The sequence below is a fragment of the Heloderma suspectum genome, chromosome 3, assembly GCF_057233095.1.
Source record: "Heloderma suspectum isolate Gila_16-S chromosome 3, 16-S_ref, whole genome shotgun sequence".
In the NCBI taxonomy this organism is placed as follows: domain Eukaryota; kingdom Metazoa; phylum Chordata; class Lepidosauria; order Squamata; family Helodermatidae; genus Heloderma; species Heloderma suspectum.
Window position 1 is genome coordinate 286,417,996 of NC_139460.1, and position 24,209 is coordinate 286,442,204.

Below are 24,209 nucleotides of genomic sequence, written 5' to 3' on the forward strand. Positions count from 1 at the left end.
ATAAGCAGGGTGACAATATGCAGCCTTGTCGTACTCCTTTCCCAATTTTGAACCAATCGGTTGTTCCATGTCTGGTTCTTACTGTTGCTTCTTGACCCTCGAACAGGTTTCTCAGGAGACAGGTAAGGTGGTCTGGTACTCCCATCCCTTTAAGAATTTGCCACAGTTTGTTGTGATCCACACAGTCAAAGGCTTTAGCGTAGTCAATGAAGCAGAAATAGACGTTTTTCTGGAATTCTCTTGCTTTCTCCATGATCCAGCGAATGTTTGCGATTTGATCTCTAGTTCCTCTGCCTCTTCGAAACCCAGCTTGTACTTCCGGTAGTTCTCGGTTCGCATACTGCTGAAGCCTAGCTTGTAGGATTTTGAGCATCACCTTGCTGGCACGTGAAATGAGCACAATGGTGCGGTAGTTTGAACACTCTTTGGCGTTGCCCTTCTTTGGAATTGGAATGTAAACTGACCTTTTCCAGTCTTGTGGCCACTGTTGAGTGTTCCAGATTTGTTGGCATATTGAATGCAGCACTTTAACAGCATCATCTTTTAGGATTTTAAATAGCTCGGCTGGAATACTGTCATCTCCGCTAGCTTTGTTGTTACTCATGCTTCCTAAGGCCCACTTGACTTCACTCTTTAGGATGTCCGGCTCAAGTTCAGTGACCGCACTATCATGGCTATCAGGGACATTCAGATCTTTCCTGTATAGTTCTTCTGTGTATTCTTGCCACCTCTTCTTAATCTCATCTGCTTCTGTTAGGTCCCTGCCTTCTTTGTCCTTTATCATGCCCGTCTTTGCACAAAATGTTCCCTTGAGATCTCCAATTTTCTTGAAGAGATCTCTAGTCTTTCCCATTCTGTTGTTTTCCTCGATTTCTTTGCATTGTTCATTTAAGAAGGCCTTCTTATCTCTCCTTGCTATTCTCTGGAACTCTGCATTCAGTTGGATATATCTTCCCCTTTCTCCCTTGCTTTTCGCTTCCCTTCTTTCGTGAGCTACTTGTAAAGCCTCATCAGACAGCCACTTGGCTTTCTTGCATTTCTTTTTCTTTGGGATGGACTGAGTTGCTGCCTCCTGAACAATGTTACGGACCTCCGTCCATAGTTCCTCAGGCACTCTGTCTATCAGATCTAATCCCTGAAATCTATTCCTCACCTCCACTGTATATTCATCAGGGATATGATTTAGGTCATACCTGAACGGTTTAGTGGTTTTCCCTACATTCTTCAATTTAAGCCGAAATTTTGCAAGAAGCAGCTCATGATCTGAGCCCCAGTCAGCTCCAGGTCTTGTTTTTACTGACTGTATGGAGCTTCTCGATCTTTGGCTGCAAAGGACATAATCAATCTGATTTCGATATTGACCATCTAGTGACGTCCATGTGTAGAGTCGCCTCTTGTGCTGCTGGAAAAGAGTGTTTGCTATGATCAGCATGTTCTCTTGGCAAAACTCTATTAGCTTTTGTCCTGCTTCATTTTGTACACCAAGGCCATGCCTGCCTGTTATCCCGGTGATTTCTTGACTTCCTACTTTAGCATTCCAATCCCCTATGATGAAGAGGACATCTTTTTTTGGTGTTAGTTCTAGAAGGTGTTGTAGGTCTTCATAGAACCGATCAACCTCAGCTTCTTCGGCCTCAGTGGTTGGGGCATAGACTTGAATTACTGTGATGTTGAATGGTTTGCCTTGGATTCGTACTGAGATCATTCTATCGTTTTTAAGATTGTACCCCAGTACTGCTTTTCCCACCCTTTTGTTGACTATGAGTGCTACTCCATTTCTTCTAAGGGATTCTTGCCCACAATAGTAGATATGATGGTCACCTTAATTAAATTCGCCCATGCCTGTCCATTTTAGTTCGCTGATTCCCAAGATGTCGATGTTCAATCTTGCCATCTCATGTTTGACCACCTCCAGCTTACCTTGATTCATTGATCTGACATTCCAGGTTCCTAAACAATATTGTTCTTTACAGCATCGGATTTTCTTTTCACCACCAGACACATCCACAGCTGAGTGTCCTTTCGGGTTTGGCCCAGCCGCTTCACTCTTTCTGGCGCTACTTGGAAATACCCTCTGCTCTTCCCCAGTAGCATATTGGACACCTTCCGACCTGAGGGGCTCATCTTCCGGCGTCATATCTTTTAGCCTTGTGATACTTTCCATGGGGTTTTCTTGGCAAGAATACTGGAGTGGGTTGCCATTTCCTTCTCCAGTGGACCACATTTTGTCAGAACTCTCTGCCATGACCTGTCCGTCTTGGGTGGCCCTGCACGGCATAGCTTATGGCTTCACTGAGTTACGCAAGCCCCTTCGCCACAACAAGGCAGTGATCCATGAAGGGGATTTATGTGGTAGACATATATATAATACAGTTTCTTATACATTGGATATATACTAATCCCAATTTGGGTTCATTTACTCCAATGGAGGCTGTATTACCACAGATGGAGCTTTAGCTTCAGCCTGGAACACTCTTCCCCTTTGTTTTCTAGAGGAAGAAGTTACATTTGTCAAAAAAAACTGTCTAATTTGCTATGATCAGCTGCAAGTTCCCCTCCTACTGATGAGATCTTGTGTTTATACAGCATTTTGCAAATTAATGAAGTGCTTTACATCCTGTATCTTGCTTTTCCTCACAATAATTTTGTGAGCACTGACATTCATATTGCCATTTTATACATGAGAAACTAAGGCCGAATACTGTGACTTGTCCAAGGCCACCCATGTGTCAACAGTCTTAACCCATGTTACATTTTGTCCCTATTCCCTGTGGTAGTTGTTCCTCCAGCCCTATACTGTTGGTCATCCTAATCTCTCAGGCTATCTCAAATAATTCTGTATATTTTCCATTGCTGCCCCTTAAACCTGGACATTTCTCCCAGAATGCCTGTACAGTGCCCGTCTTCTCTCAACCACTTGAATTCCCATATTCTCTGTCTTCATTCCCAGCTGCAACAGACTCTTAAAGGCCAAACTGCACATTGCAGTGTGTGTGTGTGTGTGTGTGTGTGTGTGTGTGTGAGAGAGAGAGAGAGTGAGTGAGTGAGAGTGAGAGTGAGTTAGATAGCAACCATGGAGGGCCCTCATTCAGATCAGGAGTATGGTGCTGCGGGGAGGCATAAGTATTTTCCACTGTGTTGTGATCCCAGTGAAAAATGCCCACTCCCCTAAAGCTGCTATTTGCTCTTGAAGGGAATCTTCTTTTGGTGTCAATACCAGCTTTCCGCCTCTCACAAATAGCAGTTTTGGGGAGAGAATATTCATTGAGGGGGAGGCTTAACCCCCCCCCCACTTGTGTAGAGGTTCAGATCTGGATCACGGTCCTTTGCAACTGTTATTTAAAATACACACACTTTTCCTTATAATCAATAAAGTATATCCACTTGCATTGTATTAGTAGTACAGTACTTCTGCACCCCTTGATCTTATGCCAGTAGCATAATATTCCATTTTCAGTAGCTGATATGCTGCAGATGTAACATTTCCACCCCCTACCCGTTGTTAAGGGATCAGGAATGGGCCACGTGATTGTGTGCTCCCTCATTTCAATTCCCCTCTTTAGAATGAATTCCCCAGCCTCTGTCCCACCAGACACTACCTTTCCATGTTATATCTGCAGCTATGTTAACAATAGTAAATGCTAATTAGGTTTGCTCCCAAGCCAAGTTTTAAATCTAGATTTCTAAATCCTGGGCTAGAGGCGATCCCCGGTTGACATTAATCATATTTAATGTGGAGACAGATATGACACTGAGCAATCGTTAAGGGTGGCAAGGAAATATGCACTTCATGGGAGGGGGAACGTGATCCTATGGCCCATTCACTAATCCCAGTAATGGCTAAGGGAGGGAAAATATTCTGTCTGCACCATACTAGAATGAATGAAATAGCCTTACTGCAACACGATTAATCTGAACCTCTCAGTTTTTTTTTCATGCAGCTGATGTCTTGAGAGCTGGTTTTCTTGTTGTCTGGTACTCATTTGGAGTGCAAGATAAACCTGTATCTTGTTAGCTCTGCTTGCTAGTCATGTAAGAACCTTTCAGACTAATGTTATTGTTGTTCAGTCGTGTCCGACTCTTCGTGACCCCATGGACCATAGCACGCCAGGCCTTCCTGTCCTGCGCTGTCTCCCGGAGCGTGCTCAAATCCATATAGGCTTATATCTATCTTGGCAAAATATTTTCATAAGATGCTAAACTTCATTCAAATAAAGCTAGGTTATATTTTAGACCATCCCTGCACAAACCAATTAGTGTCTACTCAGAAGTAACTCCCATTGTGGTCAGTGAGGCTTCTCCCCTGAATACCCACATCAGAACTTATAGAGATCCCCCTCAATTGAAATGGCACAGTTTAAAGCCCAGTTCCCTAAGTGCTGTAAAGCATGATCTCGAGGCTTCGATTCTCCGTTGTTTGGTTTATTGCCTTAGGAAGTAACTACTTCCACCCTTCGTTATAGAGATCCTGCACAGCATCGTGTTACAATGGGGGCTGGTTTCCCATCTTTGTGTTTACTGCTCTCTTTCCCACAACAAACCCATTAATGTCTCCTCAGAAGTAACTCCCATGGTCCTGAATGAGGCTTGCCTTCTGAATGCCCACATCAGAATTTACAAAGATCCCCCTGAATTGAATGTAGAGTTTAAAGCATGGATTACATGAAGCCTGCAAAGTACTTTACTGAGCCTGCGATTCTCAGTGGCTTGGTTTATTGCCTTTGGAAGTAACTACTTCACACCTTCATTCTAGAGGTCCTGTGGTTAGAAAGGGGGCTGGTTTCCCCTCCCTGTGCCCCCCCCCCCCGGCCCTTTCCCAGCACAAACATATGTGTATGTACTCGGAAGTAACTCCCAATTGTGCTCAATTAGATTTGCTCCTGAAATACAGGTGCATTTGGACTTTCAGGGGAAAAAGGAAAGGGGGGGGAGGGAAGCCTCTCTTATTGGTTGAGCAGCCCCTGCCAGTCAGATGATGTTCACTCCAACTCCCACTCTCATCAGGAAGTATGTTCTGTGAAGTGATTTTTACTGGTGTGGAGAACCTGCTCATGGAACCCTGCATGGATGAAGGACAGCAAAGCTGATTCCTTTAAAAAAAAACAACAACACCTGGTACTCCTCCATTTGCTTCTCCTTCTGTTGTCATGGAGACATGGCGCTGGATTGCTGAAAAAGAGTCCTGCCATGTTATAGGTTCCTGGTGGCTGTATTTAGTAGTAATGATGAACTGTGGTTTGTTTGTTCTGATGATGAACTGCAGTGAGCATTGATGCTGCATGCTCCCTTTTTGCCTTGCTCCCTCCTTTTTGCCTGAGAGGGGCAGATTAGAAGCTTCCAGTTCTAATGTATGGCAATTCATGGTTCCAGTTTCCTCCAAACGCACCAAACTATTGTTTGCGCAAAGCACAGTTTGCTGCATTTGGATGAAACAGCAAACTTGGTTTTCCTGCAAATTAGAAACAGATGCTTCTCATCTTGTCTGTCACATGCAATGGAGGTAAATTGGAAAAAGAACTGTGTGACCTTGGGGTTTGTCATGGCTGGTTCACAGTTGGAAGATCGTTTGAATTGAGCTAGTGTGTCATTGGTTCATGACAACCACCACTGAATTGTCCATCTGTTATAATTAAAGTAACTTCAACTTCTTTTAAAAATTTCTAGTTCCATGATTTTGCTGAGAGGAAAGATTGGGATGCCTTCCATCCTACACTGGTGGCAGAAGGTCTGTTTGCTTTTGCTAATGTTCTCAGTTACCTTCGGCTTTTCTTCATGTATACAACAAGCTCTGTCCTGGGGCCTCTTCAGGTAAGTTGTCATATGGGCAAAATGGCCAGATTTACTGTACGAGTCTCATCAATTTTTTCAGATAATAGACTCTATGCTTATCATTGGCTGTATTCATACAGTTGTTCTTTATGTGGCTAGATGTTGACCTGGCTATGTGGGCCTACTGGGTCTATCTGATTAAGTGGTGGTAGTTCCACTGGACTCAAAACTGTAGAAACTAAACAAAGATGAAATCATATGTCTTTTTTAAATGGCACATAAAGGATTTTGATTTATGTTCCATTTAAAGCTGCTTGAGACAAAAGCTTTAGCAGCACACCCTATTTATGGAGCCAGATATTCTGAGAATTCTGAGGCCTTGTTCAAAATAGATCTAGCTGTGAGACAACAGCAACCAGGGAAAGTAACAGAGAATAGCGCATATCCATGTGTTGGATATATCCCAAAAATCAATATTGATAATGTGCTATAAACAGTTAGGGTCTCTGCCTCATTACAGCTAATGGATGAGATATACAAGCAAAACAGGAAGAAAGAAGAGTTAGTGGTGAAACATTTTGTAAATGTTAGCTTTTGTAAACTACCCAGAGAGCTTCAGCTATGGGGCGGTATAGAAATGTAACGTACTTCCTTTCTAACGTACCGGCTCTTAATCACATTTTCTGTTGCAAGTTCATTATTAATAACTTTTAAAAGCCTTAATAGTTCAGGGATGTAAAACAATTGACCATTAAATGTATTTATTCATTTTGAAAAGGCTCACGATGTAACGCACATATTTATTTACATGTTGCAGTGATAACATGTATTTTTATTAATCCTCTATGGTAGTGAAGTCAACATTCCAGGTATACGTAAACAGGCAACAGTCACCCCATTCAGTGACACACTGAAGCTTTAGTTGCTCTTGTTGACAACCATAGATTAAGCAATACCCACACACTATTTCCCAAAAGTAGGTCATAGCCTTAAAATGCCTATAAATTGCCCCCCCACATCAATGAAATGAAAGGCATACTACTGCAACACATTTATCTTTCCATAGATGCTTTCAAAGTAGTGAATCATTTTGCTTAATCTTCAATCCTTATTTTAAAAGCTATTAATAAACACTTTGAAAAGCTATTAATTCATTGTAATTTTTAAACATTTATTGTAAGCTGCTTTGCGGACCTGCTTGGGTAAAAAAGTAGGACAGAAATATCTTAAATAATTTGTTGTTAAATACAGTTAACTGGGGGGGTTCCTTTTATGTAGTAATTTTTCCCCATAAACCATCTATAAGCTATTAGCACATCACAGGTGTAAGCTATTAACACATTGAAGGTGTAATTCTGAATATTGAAAATGACTAACTTGCAGTTAACTTAACAGGGTTCAGGAGAGTAAGAAATATCTGGTACTGCAATTATTTGTGCAGTTCTCCAGAGAGAATGCTACTTCTTTCTGTTACTTTCATGTTTGTTTCAGGGTTACTTATAAAAGCTACAGATCCCAAACATTAAAACCCTTTATCAGTCTTGTGAAATACTAAGAAATAAGACTTTATAAATTACTTATAAAGCTACAATCCTATGCACACTTACTTGGGAGCAAATCCAGTGAACATAGAGACACTTCGGAGTAAACATGCATAGGACTGTAAGGAGATTTTTAAATTATGTATGTTATTGTGACCTAGGATTTGCACCACCTTCAGTCATGAAGTTTTAGAGGGCTACATAATGATTATACATGCTATCGCCTAATAGTTGCTTTTCTTAAATTGTACTATGTGAATTCCAATATATAGTTTGCATTTTGCTTTTTTTAATTAAAAATAATTAAAACAAAATAGCAGACATATTTGACAATAAAAACAAACAATTTTAAGTTGGCATTTTCTAAGTCACATCTAACTGTATTCAGTACAATTTCTTGACTCTTTTTCTGTATTGGAAAATTCAGCTGGGATTATCTGCTTGTCTCATAAGAGTTTTTCTAGTATGACTTTTCAATAAGCATGACTTGATATTTCATAGCTATTTAAAATAAATAACAATAAATCTGTTCTACAGATTTCAATGGGGCAGATGTTGCAAGACTTTGGAAAATTTCTTGGAATGTTCCTTCTTGTGTTGTTCTCATTTACAATTGGGTTGACCCAACTATATGATAAAGGTTTCACTGTGAATGAAGAGAAGGACTGTGCTGGGATTTTCTGTGAGCAGCAAAGCAATGACACATTCCACTCGTAAGTTCCAGAGTGCTGAGTAAGATGGCATAAGTAAAAAAGAGCTGTTCTGTTTTATAATGTAGTTTCCAATGTGATTTTTTTTTTAGCTTCCAGGTTCATCACCATTGCAACTCTTGCACAGAATCAACTATGAAGACCATTGAATGAACAGAGCAGTATTGTCTCATTTAAGATAATTAAATTCACAGGAATCTCTGGCTTTTTACAGTTGATGCAATTGGACCATGGCTGCTAGCTAGAGAACCCGTTTAGGCATACTCAAGAGTTGCATACATGAAGCCATTTGTTGCGCTACATTGCAAATCTCCATTTGTTGGGCACCATGTTCAGCTGCTATTAGAAGAGTCAGAAACCCTGCTGCTCCCAAGGAGTATGCTGTGTGGTTCCCTGGGCCTGTAGCTTATAGTACATTCTCTCACGTTGTTGGAAACTTCCTTTTTAACTGGGCTGGAAGCGTGGCAATAAAAATGCCCTGCTTTGTATCATATGACCCTTATTGGATAAGTAAAGGTTGAAGAGGTCTTTCATTAATGCATTATTTGCTGTGATAATAAGTAGCTTGGACTGTGGAATGCTCTTTTAGCACATAGATTTTGTCAGTCAACAAACAGTTAATATAAGATGTGTTTAATAGCACTGATTTAAGGTATGTGAATAGTCAATGCATAACAATAATTGTGCTGCATTCTCTCTTATGACACCCTTTGCTTGTACGGTTCTGAATGTAGGACTCCAGCGTCACTAAGCTGGTAAAATGTAATACCTGGCATTTATGTAGCGCTTTAGTGTATTCAGAATGTTTCCTATGCATTATCTCAGTAATCCCTACAACATTCCTGTAAAGTAGACTACTATTATCCACACATTGTAGATGTAGACAAACCTGAGAAATAGTGGGAGTTCATGACTGATGTAAACTTTGAAGTGGGAGTACCCCACTCACAGCATACACCTCTAGTCACTGCACTAGCTTTCTTTGAGGCACAGGATTTCAGTTCCTTGATCTACTGTTGATTTTTTTCTTCTTCAATTCTGTAATTGTTGAATGCAATCCAGAGAGACCTTGTTGAATCATAGGCACATTATCTACTTACTTATGCTCTTATATTAATGGGTCTTGTGCATTTTACCTTCCCTGGGTCATGCTTATAGCACACAGTCCACACTCCAGTTTATTCTAATAAATCTGAATAGCACCAGTTGTGCTGGCATTATCTACCTCAGAAATATCAGCCAATTGTTCGTGACCCATTAGCAAGCAATCTGCTTAAAAATAGATGTTCCGCTCTTCCTTGATACAGTACATCAGTATTAGGAATGGGTGTCCTTGTCACTTTTACATGGGTTCACCCATAAATCCAAATGTCTGTGAATTTGTAAAAATTCACATATGTATTTTTAAATGTGTTTTCTCTGAAAGTACATATTTTAAAACATAATCTGATACGTTTTTTGAGCCAAGAACTGCATCCCTACCCAACATACATGTGTTTGAGTAACCACGGTAAAGTACTTTCAGAGTGTTCACATTAAGCCTTGCCCTGACATGGACAGTGATATATCCTCCCTCTTCCACCCTTCTCTCACTGGACCATTATATAACTGTAGCGCTCGGACATTGAAATGAACTAAAATGATATCATTAAGTTTTCAAACCTTAAACAGGATTTTTTGAATGAGTAAAATGATGAACATCCTTATAACAAATATTTTTTCTTTCATTGAAGAAGAATGTGTGGCATCAATCAGATCTTGAACGCATGCTAGCTACTTTTTTCTTGCATGTCTTTATAATTTATCTAATCACAGCTTTTTCCTTCCCTTTTCTCAGGTTTATTGGCACCTGCTTTGCCTTGTTCTGGTACATATTCTCACTTGCACATGTAGCCATATTTGTCACCAGATTTAGCTATGGTGAAGAACTGCAGTCTTTTGTGGGTGCTGTTATTGTTGGCACTTACAATGTAGTCGTTGTGATTGTCCTTACCAAGCTCTTAGTGGCAATGCTTCATAAAAGCTTTCAGCTGATAGCAGTAAGTTTTTTTAAAACAAGATTTATTGTATTTAAGTATAAAATATGCGCTTGGTTCTGTCTAGTACAATCCCTAACCTGAATAACTTGATTTGAAATCTAATCCTGACTGATTTAACAAGGTAAAAGGGATGGATGTGAAGCTATTTGCTTCTGGGTAACTTAATCCTCTGATAGGGGGCTATTCTCATGCAAGGTGAGGGTGTACATACATCTTTGCACCATGATAGATCCTAACATGAAGAAATTGATGAGGCTGTAACCAAACCTCTGCATCTGTGTCTGCATGTTGCATCAGATCTTCCCATTTTTTCATGTGGAATAGACAGAAAAGGGAGGTTTGTAGCACTTTCTTCCCCTCATAAACTCAGGGATACATGGAAAGTTTAATGCAAAAATCCCAGGCATATTATGTAGCACCAGCATGAGTGGTGGATCGTTTGTGTACTTTAGCTATGAATAATGCTATGAATAATGCAAAAAGCCTTCTACTGTCAATGAATATAGTCAGACTATAGCAGTATTAGAGTCATGGGGACTTAATTTCCTGTTAAAGTACTATGCCATTTTAGTGGCGTAGCTTGTTTTAATGTGTATCTAATGCCACAAACACGTTGGGCCCAATACAGAGTTTTGTGCGCGCTCCAAAGAGCACAAATAACAGGGGAGCCACTTCACATTTCAATAAAGGTGGGGGCAAGATTTTTCAAAAAGCTAGTCCTTGGTACATTCAAGATTAAATTGTGGGGGAAAATGTATTTAAGAGGACCTATGGTACTTTCTGTTTAATATTTCATAATATAGCAGTGTTCTCAAGGAAATACGTTACAATATAATCCATTTAAACGTTTACAGAAACAGTATGTAGAACTTGTGAGGTGGCCAAAGGGATAGATGTGCCTGAGGAATAATAATTTCACATGGTCTGATACATGAAGGTCCCTGACGCACCCTTACAGGCTTTCCAATTCTTGCGATGTCAGAGGCAGTTCTGTGTGTACAAAGGAGACGTGCATGGAAAAGCCCTATGGATGTCCTCCATGTGCACTTATCTAAGATCTTCCATGCACAGAGTGCCACTGCACTGAGGTGACTGGCAATTACCCTTTTCATTGAGTATATTAGTAATCACATTCTTAAGGATTTAAATTAACAGTGATGGCAAATTCAGAATTGGGAGTTCATAAATCTGAAAGTCCCCCCCCGCCCCAATTATGAGCAAAGTCCAATGCTACAGAGCATTTTAGTGCTTTTAGTGAATTTGCTGCCAGCCAGCCCTCCCTGCCTCTTCCTCACCTGCAGTTTTCCACCTTGCAAAGTGGGGGTCAGAGGGAGGGAGGGTTGGATGGTTACAGGCCTTGTAGGCTTTATTCATAAGTCCCAGGGAGCATCTTTTCTTCCCTGGGTGCATGGGAGTTGTCCATCATTATATACTCTTTTGCATAATCATGGTTTAGCAGAACTTCTGATACCTTCTTATTTTCAATAATTTAGAATCATGAGGATAAAGAATGGAAATTTGCTCGAGCCAAGCTCTGGCTTAGCTATTTTGATGACAAATGCACACTACCTCCACCTTTCAATATCATTCCCTGTCCCAAGACTGTCTGCTATCTGTTTAACAGTCTCAGTAAGTGGATCTGTTCTCATACATCAACTGGCAAAGTCAAGCGGCAGAATAGCTTAAAGGTAAGAAATCAGGAAACTGAATGCATTGTGATTTTCCATAGCTGAGATATCTAAGTAAAATGTTACCAACATTACCCTTCATAACATTTGATCTCTTATTTATATTTGAGCTCTGTCTTCATTAATTTTGCTCTTGATCATTGGTTTTTAAATTTTGACCATTCTAAATTTTTTTGATTTTATTTTATTTTTTGTTTTGTAACTTTGTTTCTAATTTATATATCCTGCCTTGTTGGCCTCAAGGAGGAATGGCAGCATAAAAATATTCCATATTTAATAATAACTAACAAAATGTACTTCTCTTACTGGCCCCAGTAAGCCATAACTGTCTTTGATACCTACATAGAACAAACAAGTTTTAAATATTTTGCATTATGCTTGCACAACTCATTGTAGAACTGGTTGCACATTACGCTTATGCAACTTGTTATACAACTGGTTGCATATTATGCTTCTGCAACCTGTTATGCATCCAGTTGCTCATTCTTTATTTTTATTTATTTATTACATTTTTATACTGCTCAATAGCTGAGGCTGTCTGGGCAATTCACAAATAAAACCATGAAATATAACTTGAAAAAACATAGAACTTTTAGAAGTGTTGAAAGTGCCAGATAAAACCAAGGTAAAACCCAGCAGCAATTACAGCCCAGGGGAAGCCTGTGTGAAAAGGTGTGTTTTCAGGAGGCGTTCAAAAGATGTTACATTTTCTGCCTCCCAAACTGCACAGGGGAAGGTTTTCCAGAGAGTGGGTGCCACTACAGAGAAGGCCTGCTATCAAGGTTCTTCATGGCAACATTCTGTTCATTTTGGAATTACCAGTAGGACCTCATCTTAAATGTTGTCTGGATATATATAAGGGAAGGTGGTCTGCTAGGTATCCTGGTCCCAAGTTGTTTAGGGCTTTATATGATAATAACATAACCTTGTATATGGCTTGGTAGATAATAGGCAACTAGTGCAGGTATTTTAACACAGGTGTTATGTGAGCATAGCTAGGTGTCCCAGTGAGCACCCTAACTGCCACATTCTGCAGTAGCTGCAGCTTCCAAACCACATGCAAGGGCAGCCCCACATAGAACACATTGCTGTAGTCTAATCATGAGGTTACATAGTCTAATCATGAGGTTACACAGTGCATAGATCACTGTGGCTAGGCTATCCTTATCTAGGAACAGGCATAGTTGGTGTACCAACTGGAGTTGGTAACGGGTGCTCCAGGCCACCTGGACCTCCAGTGACAAAATTAGATCCAGGAGCACCCCCAAACTATGGGGGTTTCAGAGGGAGTGCAACCTCATCCAAAACAGGCAAACACCTCAATTCCCAGACCTGGGAGCTGCCAGCCCATAGGATCTCTGTCTTATTGGCATTCAGTTTCAATTTATTGGCCCTCATCCAAGCCTATACTTGCTTTTGTTGTGTTTTGAGAATTGTCTAATTTGTATGTATGTGATGTACAATCTGAAGAATGCAGATAGCATGTTGTAACAGGTCCTGTTTAACCTCAGAAGAGCCTCATGTGGCGCAGAGTGGTAGGCGGCAGTAATGCAACCGAAACTCTCCCCACAACCTTGAGTTCGATCCCAGCGGAAGCTGGTTTTCAGGTACCCGGCTCAGGTCAACTCAGCTCTCCATCCTTCCGAGGTCGGTAAAATGAGTACCCAGCTTGCTGGGGGAAAGGTAGTTAGGATTGGGGAAGGCAATGGCAAATCACCCCACTATATAGTCTTCCAGGAAAACGCCGAGGAAAAATGGCATCCCTCTAGGGGTCAGTAATGACTCGGTGCTTGCACAAGAGGAACCTTTCCTTTCCTTAACCTCAGAACCTGCACCAAATGGGTCCGAAGCACCCCAGTGGGTAACCGAGCTAATCCCAACAGACAAACATCACTACAGACAAAAGTGTAGATTAAAATCTATTCAAGGCTTTATTTTAGGGAAAATACAAAATAAAGTGGCATGGTGGTTATATGAACATTAGAAACGTCTCTACAATTACAGGGAAAGAGAATGCAACAAAAATAGAAGATAAATCAAAAGAATTGCAATTGCCAAAGCTGGTACTATGAACTTGGCCGATAAGATAACGGCTTGTGCTTCTAACATTGTTATGACTCCTCTTTCCAACTTACTCCTATTTACTACTTGCAAGTCAAAGCTAAACTAAAACAACCTAAATTAAGTGTTAACCCTCCCGTTACCCCCTCCTGCTTCTTGTTGTTGTTGTTCAGTCGTTCAGTCTTGTCCGACTCTTCGTGACCCCATGGACCACAGCACGCCAGGCCTTCCTGTCCTGCGCTTTCTCCCGGAGTGTCTTCAAGTCTATACTCATTGCATCGGTGATGCTATCTAGCCATCTCATCCTCTACCGTCCCCTTCTCCTTTTGCCTTCAATCTTCCCCAGCATAACGGTCTTTTCCAGGGAGTTTTCTCTTCGCATTAGGTGGCCAAAATATTGGAGCTTCAGCTTTATTATCTGTCCTTCCAATGAGCACTCAGGGTTGATTTCCTTTAGGATTGACTGATTTGACCTCCTTGCAGTCCAGGGGACTCGTAAGAGTCTTCTCCAGCACCACAGTTCGAAAGCATCAATTCTTTGGCGCTCAACCTTCCTTATAGTCCAGCTCTCACAGCCATACGTTGCTACTGGGAAAACCATAGCTTTGATTGTACGGACCTTTGTCGGCAAGGTGATGTCTCTGCTTCTTACTATGCTGTCTAGGTTTGCCATAGCTTTCTTCCCAAGGAGCAAGCATCTTTTAATTTCATGGCTACAGTCACTGTCTGCGGTGATCTTGGAGCCCAAGAAAGTAAAATCTGTCACTGCTTCCATTTCTTCCCCTTCTGTATGCCAGGAAGTGATAGGGCCAGATGCCATGATTTTAGTTTTTTTAATGTTGAGTTTCAAACCAGCTTTTGCACTCTCCTCTTTCACCCTCAACAAGAGGCTCTTTAGATCCTCTTCGCTTTCTGCCATTAGGGTGGTATCGTCTGCGTATCTGAGCTTGTTGATAATTCTCCCGGCAATCTTAATTCCGACCTGTGATTCATCCAACCCGGCGTTTCTCATGATGTACTCTGCATATAAGTTAAATAAGCAGGGTGATAATATGCAGTCTTGTCGTACTCCTTTCCCAATTTTGAACCAATTGTTTGTTCCATGTCCGGTTCTTACTGTTGCTTCTTGACCCTCGTACAGGTTTCTCAGGAGACAGGTAAGGTGGTCTGGTATTCCCATCTCTTTAAGAATTTGCCACAGTTTGTTGTGATCCACACAATCAAAGGCTTTAGCATAGTCAATGAAGCAGAAATAGACGTTTTTCTGGAATTCTCTTGCTTTCTCCATGATCCAGCAAATGTTGGCGATTTGATCTCTAGTTCCTCTGCCTCTTCAAAACCCCGCTTGTACTTCCGGTAGTTCTCGGTTCACATACTGCTGAAGCCTAGCTTGTAGGATTTTGAGCATAACCTTGCTGGCATGTGAAATGAGCGCAATTGTGCGGTAGTTTGAACACTCTTTGGCATTGCCCCTCTTTGGAATTGGAATGTAAACTGACGTTTTTCAGTCTTGTGGCCATTGTTGAGTGTTCCAAATGTGTTGGCATATTGAGTGCAGCACTTTAACAGCATCATCTTTTAGGATCTTAAATAGCTCAGCTGGAATACTGTCATCTCCGTTAGCTTTGTTGTTACTAATGCTTCCTAAGGCCCACTTGACTTCACTCTCGAGGATGTCCGGCTCAGGTTCAGTGACCGCACTATCATGGCTATCCGGGACATTAAGATCTTTCCTGTATAGTTCTTTTGTGTATTCTTGCCACCTCTTCTTAATCTCATCTGCTTCTGTTAGGTCCCTGCCTTCTTTGTCCTTTGTCATGCCCGTCTTTGCACAAAACGTTCCCTTGAGATCTCCAATTTTCTTGAAGAGATCTCTAGTCTTTTCCATTCTATTGTTTTCTTCGATTTCTTTGCATTGTTCATTTAAGAAGGCCTTCTTGTCTCTCCTTGCTATTCTCTTGAACTCTGCATTCAGTTGGGTATATCTTCCCCTTTCTCCCTTCCTTTTCGCTTCCCTTCTTTCCTCAGCTACTTGTAAAGCCTCATCAAACAGCCACTTCGCTTTCTTGCATTTCTTTTTCTTTGGGATGGATTGAGTTGCTGCCTCCTGAACAATGTTACGGACCTCCATCCATAGTTCCTCAGGCACTCTGTCTATCAGGTCTAATCCCTGAAATCTATTCCTCACCTCCACTATATATTCATAAGGGATATGATTTAGGTCATACCTGAATGGTTCAGTGGTTTTCCCTACGTTCTTCAATTTAAGCCGAAATTTTGCAAGAATCTGAGCCACAGTCAGCTCCAGGTCTTGTTTTCACTGACTGTATAGAGCTTCTCCATCTTTGGCTGCAAAGGACATAATCAATCTGATTTCGATATTGACCATCTGGTGATGTCCATGTGTAGAGTCGCCTCTTGTGCTGTTGAAAAAGAGTGTTTGCTATGATCAGCGTGTTCTCTTGGCAAAACTCTATTAGCCTTTGTCCTGCTTCATTTTGTACACCAAGGCCATGCTTGCCTGTTACCCCGGTGATTTCTGGACTTCCTACTTTAGCATTCCAATCCCCTATGATGAAGGGGACATCTTTTTTTGGTATTAGTTCTGGAAGGTGTTGTAGGTCTTCATAGAACCGATCAACCTCAGCTTCTTCGGCCTCAGTGGTTGGGGCATAGACTTGAATTACTGTGATGTTGAATGGTTTGCCTTGGATTCATACTGAGATCATTCTATCGTTTTTGAGATTGTACCCCAGTACTGCTTTTCCCACCCTTTTGTTGACTATGAGTGCTACTCCATTTCTTCTAAAGGATTCTTGCCCACAGTAGTAGATATAATGGTCACCTGAATTAAATCCGCCCATGCCTGTCCATTTTAGTTCGCTGATTCCCGAGATGTCGATGTTGAATCTTGCCATCTCATGTTTGGCCACCTCCAGCTTACCTTGAGTCATTGATCTTACATTCTAGGTTCCTAAACAATATTGTTCTTTACAGCATCGGACTTTCTTTTCACTACCAGACACATCCACAGCTGAGTATCCTTTCGGCTTTGGCCCAGCCGCTTCACTCTTTCTGATGCTACTTGGAAATTCCCTCTGCTCTTCCCCAGTAGTATATTGGACAACTTCTGACCTGAGGGGCTCATCTTCTGGCGTCATATCTTTTAGCCTTGTGATACGTTCCATGAGGTTTTCTTGGCAAGAATACTGGAGCGGGTTGCCATTTCCTTCTCCAGTGGACCACATTTTGTCAGAACTCTCCACCATGACCTGTCCGTCTTGGGTGGCCCTGCACAGCATAGCTTATGGTTTCACTGAGTTATGCAAGCCCCTTCGCCACAACAAGGCAGTGATCCATGAAGGGGTCCTGCTTCTTACTTTAATACAAAAGCTATAGCATTGCTAAGTTCCTCTAGGCATATGAAGAAGTAGGAGTTAAGAGTGAACAGAAAACCCTAGACCTGGAAACAATTCCATTTGCCACTTGTGAGGATGGGATTCCATATCCCCTCCTCAGAAATAACCTCCAAGTCTCAAGCTTAGAAAGCACTCTAAGTCCTGAACTGAGAAATAATTCTAAGTTCTACTTTCAGAAAACACCTTAAGTTCCACAGTCTATGAGTCTAAAGAGGTCCATAGTTACCCAAATCCTTGGGCCTGGTGGCGTGGCAGAAAGGGTGGAGTAGCAGCAGCAGTAGGAACCAGAGCAACAGGAACAAAAAGCACCACCCCCGGAGCTCCCATTCCCTGTGCTTTTATACCCCTGCTCTGGTCAAAGGTGGGGTCCATGAACAATGAGATGATCAGCTTCCCATCAAAATGGAATGCCCATGGTTAGAGCATTTGCCCACCAATCAGAAGCAAGGTGTCTCATCTATCTCCCAAAATTTCATGTGTCTGGGGAACATGTCTGGCACCGTTACAAACGGGTTACTTTGATGTGTCCAAAAATATGACCCAAAGTCTGCCATCTGGGCATGTTATCTTGATTGACGCATTTCTCTTTAGTATATCTTCTTTGAACTCCTGGTCATCTTTGGCCATTTTTGGTCATATCTGCCCAAACACCTCCTCCTGGTTGTCACTCATGCTCAGGGCTGTACTTCCCTGCCCAACTAGCATCGAGTAAGGACATTCTCTTATCAGCAGGTGTACACCACGAGATGTCAAAACAGTACTTTTCCTCCTCTCAGTAGGCATATGAGCATGCTCAGTTCTGCTGTTCATCTCACTTAGACACTCTGCCAGCTTGTCGTGGCCTTGAGCAAGCTTCGTGAAGCCGCTTGTAAAGACAGCTGCATTTTTTCCCCTTTCTTCAAAGATAGTCTTGCAAAATCTCAGAGTCTCAGTTAGTGAAATAACATCATTTAGCATAGAATCAAACTTCATGGTCTTCTTGCCCAGAGGTCAAGAGTCTGGAATATAAAGCTGGTTACCAATCTGGGGTCTTCTAGGGGCTCTTCTTGTAGGCCTCCCCCAGATCAAATCAGCCATCTTTATTCTTTGTTAACTGTTTTAGTACCAGATTAAGACATGTCAAGATATGTTTATTTGTATAACATTATATGCAGGATATTATTAAGGAATTAAGAATTTAGAAGACAGTCTAGAAAACACCCATTTTATAGATGGACAGTCATAAGGGCAATGAGTGAATTCATGGCAGAGAACCGAGGAAAGCTAGTCAAGCTGCAGCTAGGTACACATTATACCAAGAATAAAGCTCCCCAGAAAACATTTACCTGCCTTGACCTGAGCAAATCAGTTAATCTGTGGCAGAGCTCTTCAGTACAACAAACCTAAAACACCATCCTGGGACAGACAGACTGACAGACACAGGAAGGAACAGATAAGAGAGAAAGGCAGAGGGCACAACACCCCCTCCACCCCAAGGCTGGGCAATTTAGGGACAGGAGCTCAGCATTAGCTGTTTATTGATGCTGGAAAGCCCCACAATTTCACTGAGAGCCCTAAATTTAGGATAGGTGTTTTGCTATGCTGCCACACCAATCACAGGCGATGTAGACAAGCCAGCAAGGGAGGCTGGGGAGACATAATGTATATACCTTCCAGGATCAATCCCTGCCAGCAGGCATGTATGCACAAAACATATGTATGCAAAATAAAATGTTTGTAAAAAAATTAAGGGGTGTAAACTGGTGGGATAAAATGGCTTTCCCCTTTTAGATTCAAGCTTCATTTAGTAGCCAGTCCACACACCACAAAACTGGCCAAGTCAGTCAAAAGTCACCAGTTGGAAATCCTTGAACCATTGCACAGTATAATGTTGCAATTTCATTAACTGCACTTGCTGTCAAGTCAAATTAAATATTCCATCACTCACCGTTTATTTCCTCAGCATGTGAAGCTTTGAAGAGGTCTTGTTTAGGTGGTCAGCCTGCAGTGTTGTTGGAAGGAGATTTCATGTGGAGTTTTGGACATCTAGAGCAGTGGTCTCCAAACCTTTTTGATTGCACACCCCTATCAGTAAAAAATGTTTGAGCATGCACCCCCAATATATGTATATTTATTTATAAATTATATACATGTACTACTGTACTAATATATTATGTACATCATAAAACATACACAAAAAATAGAAATTAAAAAGGATGGGATAAAGAAGAAATAAACAGTATTTTAAAATATTTATTAACGGTATAAAATCCCTTTCTGCTCACTAAAAAAATTAATAATAATAATATTTTTAGTGAGAGCAGTGTGAATATGCTTCATCATTTTTGAAAATCTTGGTTTAACACTTTATGGTGTAGCAGTTCGAAGGTCTGGTTCTAAGTTCAGTTTATTTCAATACTTGGTTTCAGTGTCTGACATAGCTGTCATAGCACATGCTTTCTTCTTGGCTTTATTCTGCCAAAGGAGAGTGGGAAGGTTAATCTCCTTCCAGCTCTCCTTTGGCAGGATGGCAGCTGCTCCAGCTTCCTCTGCTGCCCGGCAGAGACTGGCACAGTTACTCTCAGTGGCCGCAGCAAAGGCAGGATAGGACTGGAACTGAGAGAGAAATGCCATGGAGCTTCCCTCTTGACTCCTGTCCCATCCTGTTGCTGCCACCACCATCATTACAGCTCGTTAGGGCAGCGGGAGGCTGCTCAGTTATCAGTTGGCTCGCACACCCCAATGCATCATCTTGCGCACCCCCTGGGGTGCGTGCACCCCACTTTGGAGACCACTGATCTAAAGAAGCAAATACGGTATGGGAAGCTAAGAAAGGGGAGAGCTTTGTTTTCAACTCCCAATCTTCTCTCCTTGAGCACACAAAATGTGCCCAAATCCAATTAAGTTCTTTTAAGTTCCTTTGATTTCCATGGGGGAATTAAGCACACATTTAAATATCTCCAGTTAAATTCACGGGCTTAAAATAACTTCACTCTGGCTGGATCATGCCCAGTGTTATTTTACAAAGACACACAACCTTTTTAACTGAGACAACCCTTTAGCCATCTGTACATCATATCTAATATGACACTGTTTGCTTAAAGGAGTGGAGAAATCTGAAGCAGAAGAGGGATGAGAATTACCAAAAGGTGATGTGTTGCTTAGTTCATCGTTATTTGACTTCCATGAGACAGAGAATGCAAAGTACTGATCAGGCGACTGTAGAAAATCTCAATGAACTACGGCAAGACTTATCAAAATTCCGAAATGAAATGAGAGACCTGCTTGGCTTCCGGACTTCAAAATATGCTATATTTTATCAAAGAAACTAAGGTTTAAGGTTTTAAAATAAAATGCCTAAACCTTCATTTAAATATGTTTTGTCACCAACCTAAATAAAAACATTACAATTTCTTATCAGTACATTTTAAAAATATGATTGCATGAGCTGCAGCCAAATTCAATTGTGAAAAAGGATTACTGTTTTTTGTATATTTTAAAGCTTTTTATGATGTTATACAGTATGTAAAATTTGTACATAGTCTGCCAAAGGCAAATATTCTGCCAAATGTGGAGTTTGACAAGTCTCAATAACGACTAGACATCAGAATGTAGTACCAGGGGATGATTTGTTTCTACACCCTCGCATTGCCGAGAAGGAAATGGTGATGATTCAGTGTCTTTTCCCCTTTCCCAATATATAGATTGTGTGACAGCAGAAATGACAGACTTAGGGCACAATCCTATGGCTGCTAGACAGTGTCTAGACGGCCATAGGATTTTTCAGTTTTCAGGAACTCACCTCGGAGCCCACACTCCAAGGTTGGTTCCCAGAAAACTCCCTCATCGCCCCCTCCTTCACCACCTCGTAGGTGTCACGGATCATCCCGGGCTCTGCGCTCAGAAGAGCAGAGCAGGAGAAAAGGGGGCGTTCCTGGGGACAGGGAAGGGCAGGGATGGCGGAAGCATAATTAGGACACTTCCTATGCATTGTCTGGCTGCACACCCTCCCCCCTGAACCTCTCCAGCTAGACAGCCGAAATCAGCCATCTAGCTGGTAATGCAGGGTGGGCGGAGTGTGGAGAAGATCCCCTCTGGCCATCCTGCATTGGATAGGCGGCCCCCTCCCAAGTTCGCAGGTGGCTGCCTATCCTGATAGGATTGCTTCCTCCAAGGACCATTTTGGAGTAGACCAACATAAAACCTGAGAGGTCATATCACTATCATAATAATCCTTGACATTTTTTTGTACTCTATGCCACTGAATTATATCAAAGATTATAGCATTTGGAACTGATTTGTGATCTCATCCGTATATAAAAATGGTGGTTGGGTAAAAATTCTAGCAGAAAATCTGAAGATGCCATCTGTGTCCATATCTTTTGGACTTGTTTAGATAAGCCTCACTGATATTTTGAGTGGAAATCATTTAAAGCAGGGTTTCTTAGATTACAACATTAGTGATTATGGAGAGTTACTCCTTGTCATAAGAATGTGAATAAAATAAGGGAAATAATAATTTGATGAAATGCTGAAATATTTATTCAAATGGGAACGCTTTGCTAGTATGTATACATAAAAGCTGATTGATTATGGCCCCAATCCAGCTGTGGTTAGTTGTGCTGAGGTCCCATTTACATGAATGGGTCAAGTTTGATTCAACAAACTTAGGCCCATTGATCACTGATTTCTTTGACAGCATGCCCAAATTTAGTTGGATTGTGACTTGTGTATTCGGTGAGAATACTTTATGAAGCCATCAACATTTTTCTTCTCATACTTCCTATTCTGAATGTGTATTGTGTTGGTATCTTAATGCACATACTGTACATGTGCGAAGTGTAATATGGTTTATTAATATCGTAAATATTGTAATTATCTGAAATTTAATTTTATTTGAGGAACTGAAAGGGTTAGTGTTGTGAGTACAGAATACCCATGCTTCTGTATATGTCTAATGGAAAACCTTGAGTGTATTATGCGTGAGACTTTATTTTTAACTGTGAGATTGATGGGTACAATCCAGTGCCTGGGGCAGATGTTTCCTGATAATCCAGTGCCTGGTGCAGACATGTTTTGTGATCCCTTAAAAGACTGGGATAGCCCTTAAGCCTATGTCATGGTTAACGCTGTAAAGGGTTTGGGGAGTTTATATGGCCTTCTTGATCTGTTAAACATGGTTAAGGGATTAAGAAATGCTACAGCTGCACCAGGCATTGCTGTACTTGAGTCATGGAGGATAAGGCTATCAGTGGCTACCAGTCCTGATGGCTATATGCTACATCCAGTATTACAGGCAGTATGCCTATGTACGCTAGTTGCTGAGGAACATGACCAGGAAGGCACGATTGCATTCATGTCCTACTTGCGGGGTTCCCACAGGCAATTGGCTGGCCACTGTGTGAATCCAACATGGCTCCTCATATTCACATGTGAAGTCCCATGGCATGTAAATATGCTAGGCATTGGCGATGGCTGATTTAGATGTTAACTTCCAGAACTTAAGGCTAAAAGGTGCTGGTCACCTAAGTAGTTATAACCAATAATAGTATCTTGAATAAAGAGAGAATAAGGTTTAAGTCAGCATTCCTCCTTTTGGGGAATTTTTTTTTTTTTTTAAACTAATATATTTTGTGCATTATAGAATTTTACATGTCACTGGGATTCAGCTAACTTAAAGGTCTATTCAGAATTGTCAGTAGACTTCAGTTTGAATAATGACTCAGGCTGCAATTATGTACCTATTTACTTGTATAAGCAGACATGTATAGGATTGCACTGTTAGTCCTGTTTTCCAAGAGAAAAAGTTATGGCATTCTTACCATTGGAAGGCAAATCTAAGATTTCTGCTTAAGATATAAGAATGTTTTCTGCCATATATCTTGTAAGCTGAACACTGCAGATAAAGAATAAGTAGCTATTTGGAAAGAAAAGATTGGCTAATGTAAACCTAATTGATAATGCAAGAATTTATTCAGGAAATGTATTACGTTTGTTACCATATATATCACATGAAGCTGTGCAGTCTGCAGATCTTCATTGTAACGTATAGAAAAACAATCTAGTATATTTTGTAGTACTATTTTTCTTTATCTTATTTTTCTGTCTCCTTTTCTTCCATGCAGTCAGACTATAAACTGAGCGTACATTTTTAAAGTTCTTACAGAAATAAATGAAGAGCTAAATTTTGCAGGTTGTCCCATGAATAACTTACAGGGCAACATCAAGGGCTTCTCCATGTGGAGCTTTTATCCTGCTATTAAGATTGGTTACCCATGGAAGTTTCCGGGTTCCTAAGATGACATCGTCAACTTCCATGGCATCTCCCGCACTTTTTTCCATTTGTAAAAAGATCGGAGATAATGAGCTATCAAATTACAGTGCTAGTTCCACTTGAGTTCCCTTGTGAAAAGAGAAAAACTCGCAATAAGAGATGCTAGACCAATAAAACATAGAAGACTTAGATGGGGGGAAAGGTGGAGCGAAGGAACCCGTCGTGATCCTGCATGTAAAACAAAACCAGAAAGCCCCATTTTAAATGTGGGATTTTAGGCTGATGTAGAGATGCTCCAAGAGTGTTTATCTGTGATACTTCGTAACAATTTCAAACAGTAGTTGCAAATCATCTGCTCTGATCCCAATAGCCTTAATACTCCATATTTTCTTCTAAGTTTTTTAAAAAACCCACACATTTCCTTGTCAATATCATTCCACAAGGGCACAAAACTGAAACAAATTAAAACAAGAGAAAGAACTCCGTAGGAAGCCCCATTAGAATGTGTTTTGCTGCAAGAATCAGGATGTCTTTATATAGAATGCAGAATCCAGTAAGGCTTGACGGCGCTCTACTTATGAGCCAGCTGATGGCTTTGACCAGGCTTATCCTTTCAAACTTTTTTGTTTAAGTAAGTGCATTTTGTGTATTTCTGAATAAATGCTTCTGTAACTTATTAATTTTTAAACATAGTTGCTTGTTCTAACTCTACGGCTCAGGCAATATTGA

The 24,209-nt window shown here is 41.0% G+C and overlaps 1 protein-coding gene across 1 annotated transcript in view; it reads left to right on the plus strand.

Moving 5' to 3' along the window:
* The window catches only part of TRPC1 (transient receptor potential cation channel subfamily C member 1), a 40,303-nt gene extending 16,909 nt beyond the window's left edge, over positions 1-23,394 (plus strand). The window contains exons 9-13 of the mRNA XM_084847215.1: positions 5,665-5,808; positions 7,848-8,023; positions 9,858-10,059; positions 11,553-11,747; positions 20,311-23,394. Of these exons, the coding sequence (XP_084703341.1) occupies positions 5,665-5,808; positions 7,848-8,023; positions 9,858-10,059; positions 11,553-11,747; positions 20,311-20,538 (945 nt within the window). The 3' untranslated portion in view covers positions 20,539-23,394. The remainder of the gene's footprint in view (positions 1-5,664; positions 5,809-7,847; positions 8,024-9,857; positions 10,060-11,552; positions 11,748-20,310) is intronic.
* Positions 23,395-24,209: the final 815 nt, after the last annotated feature.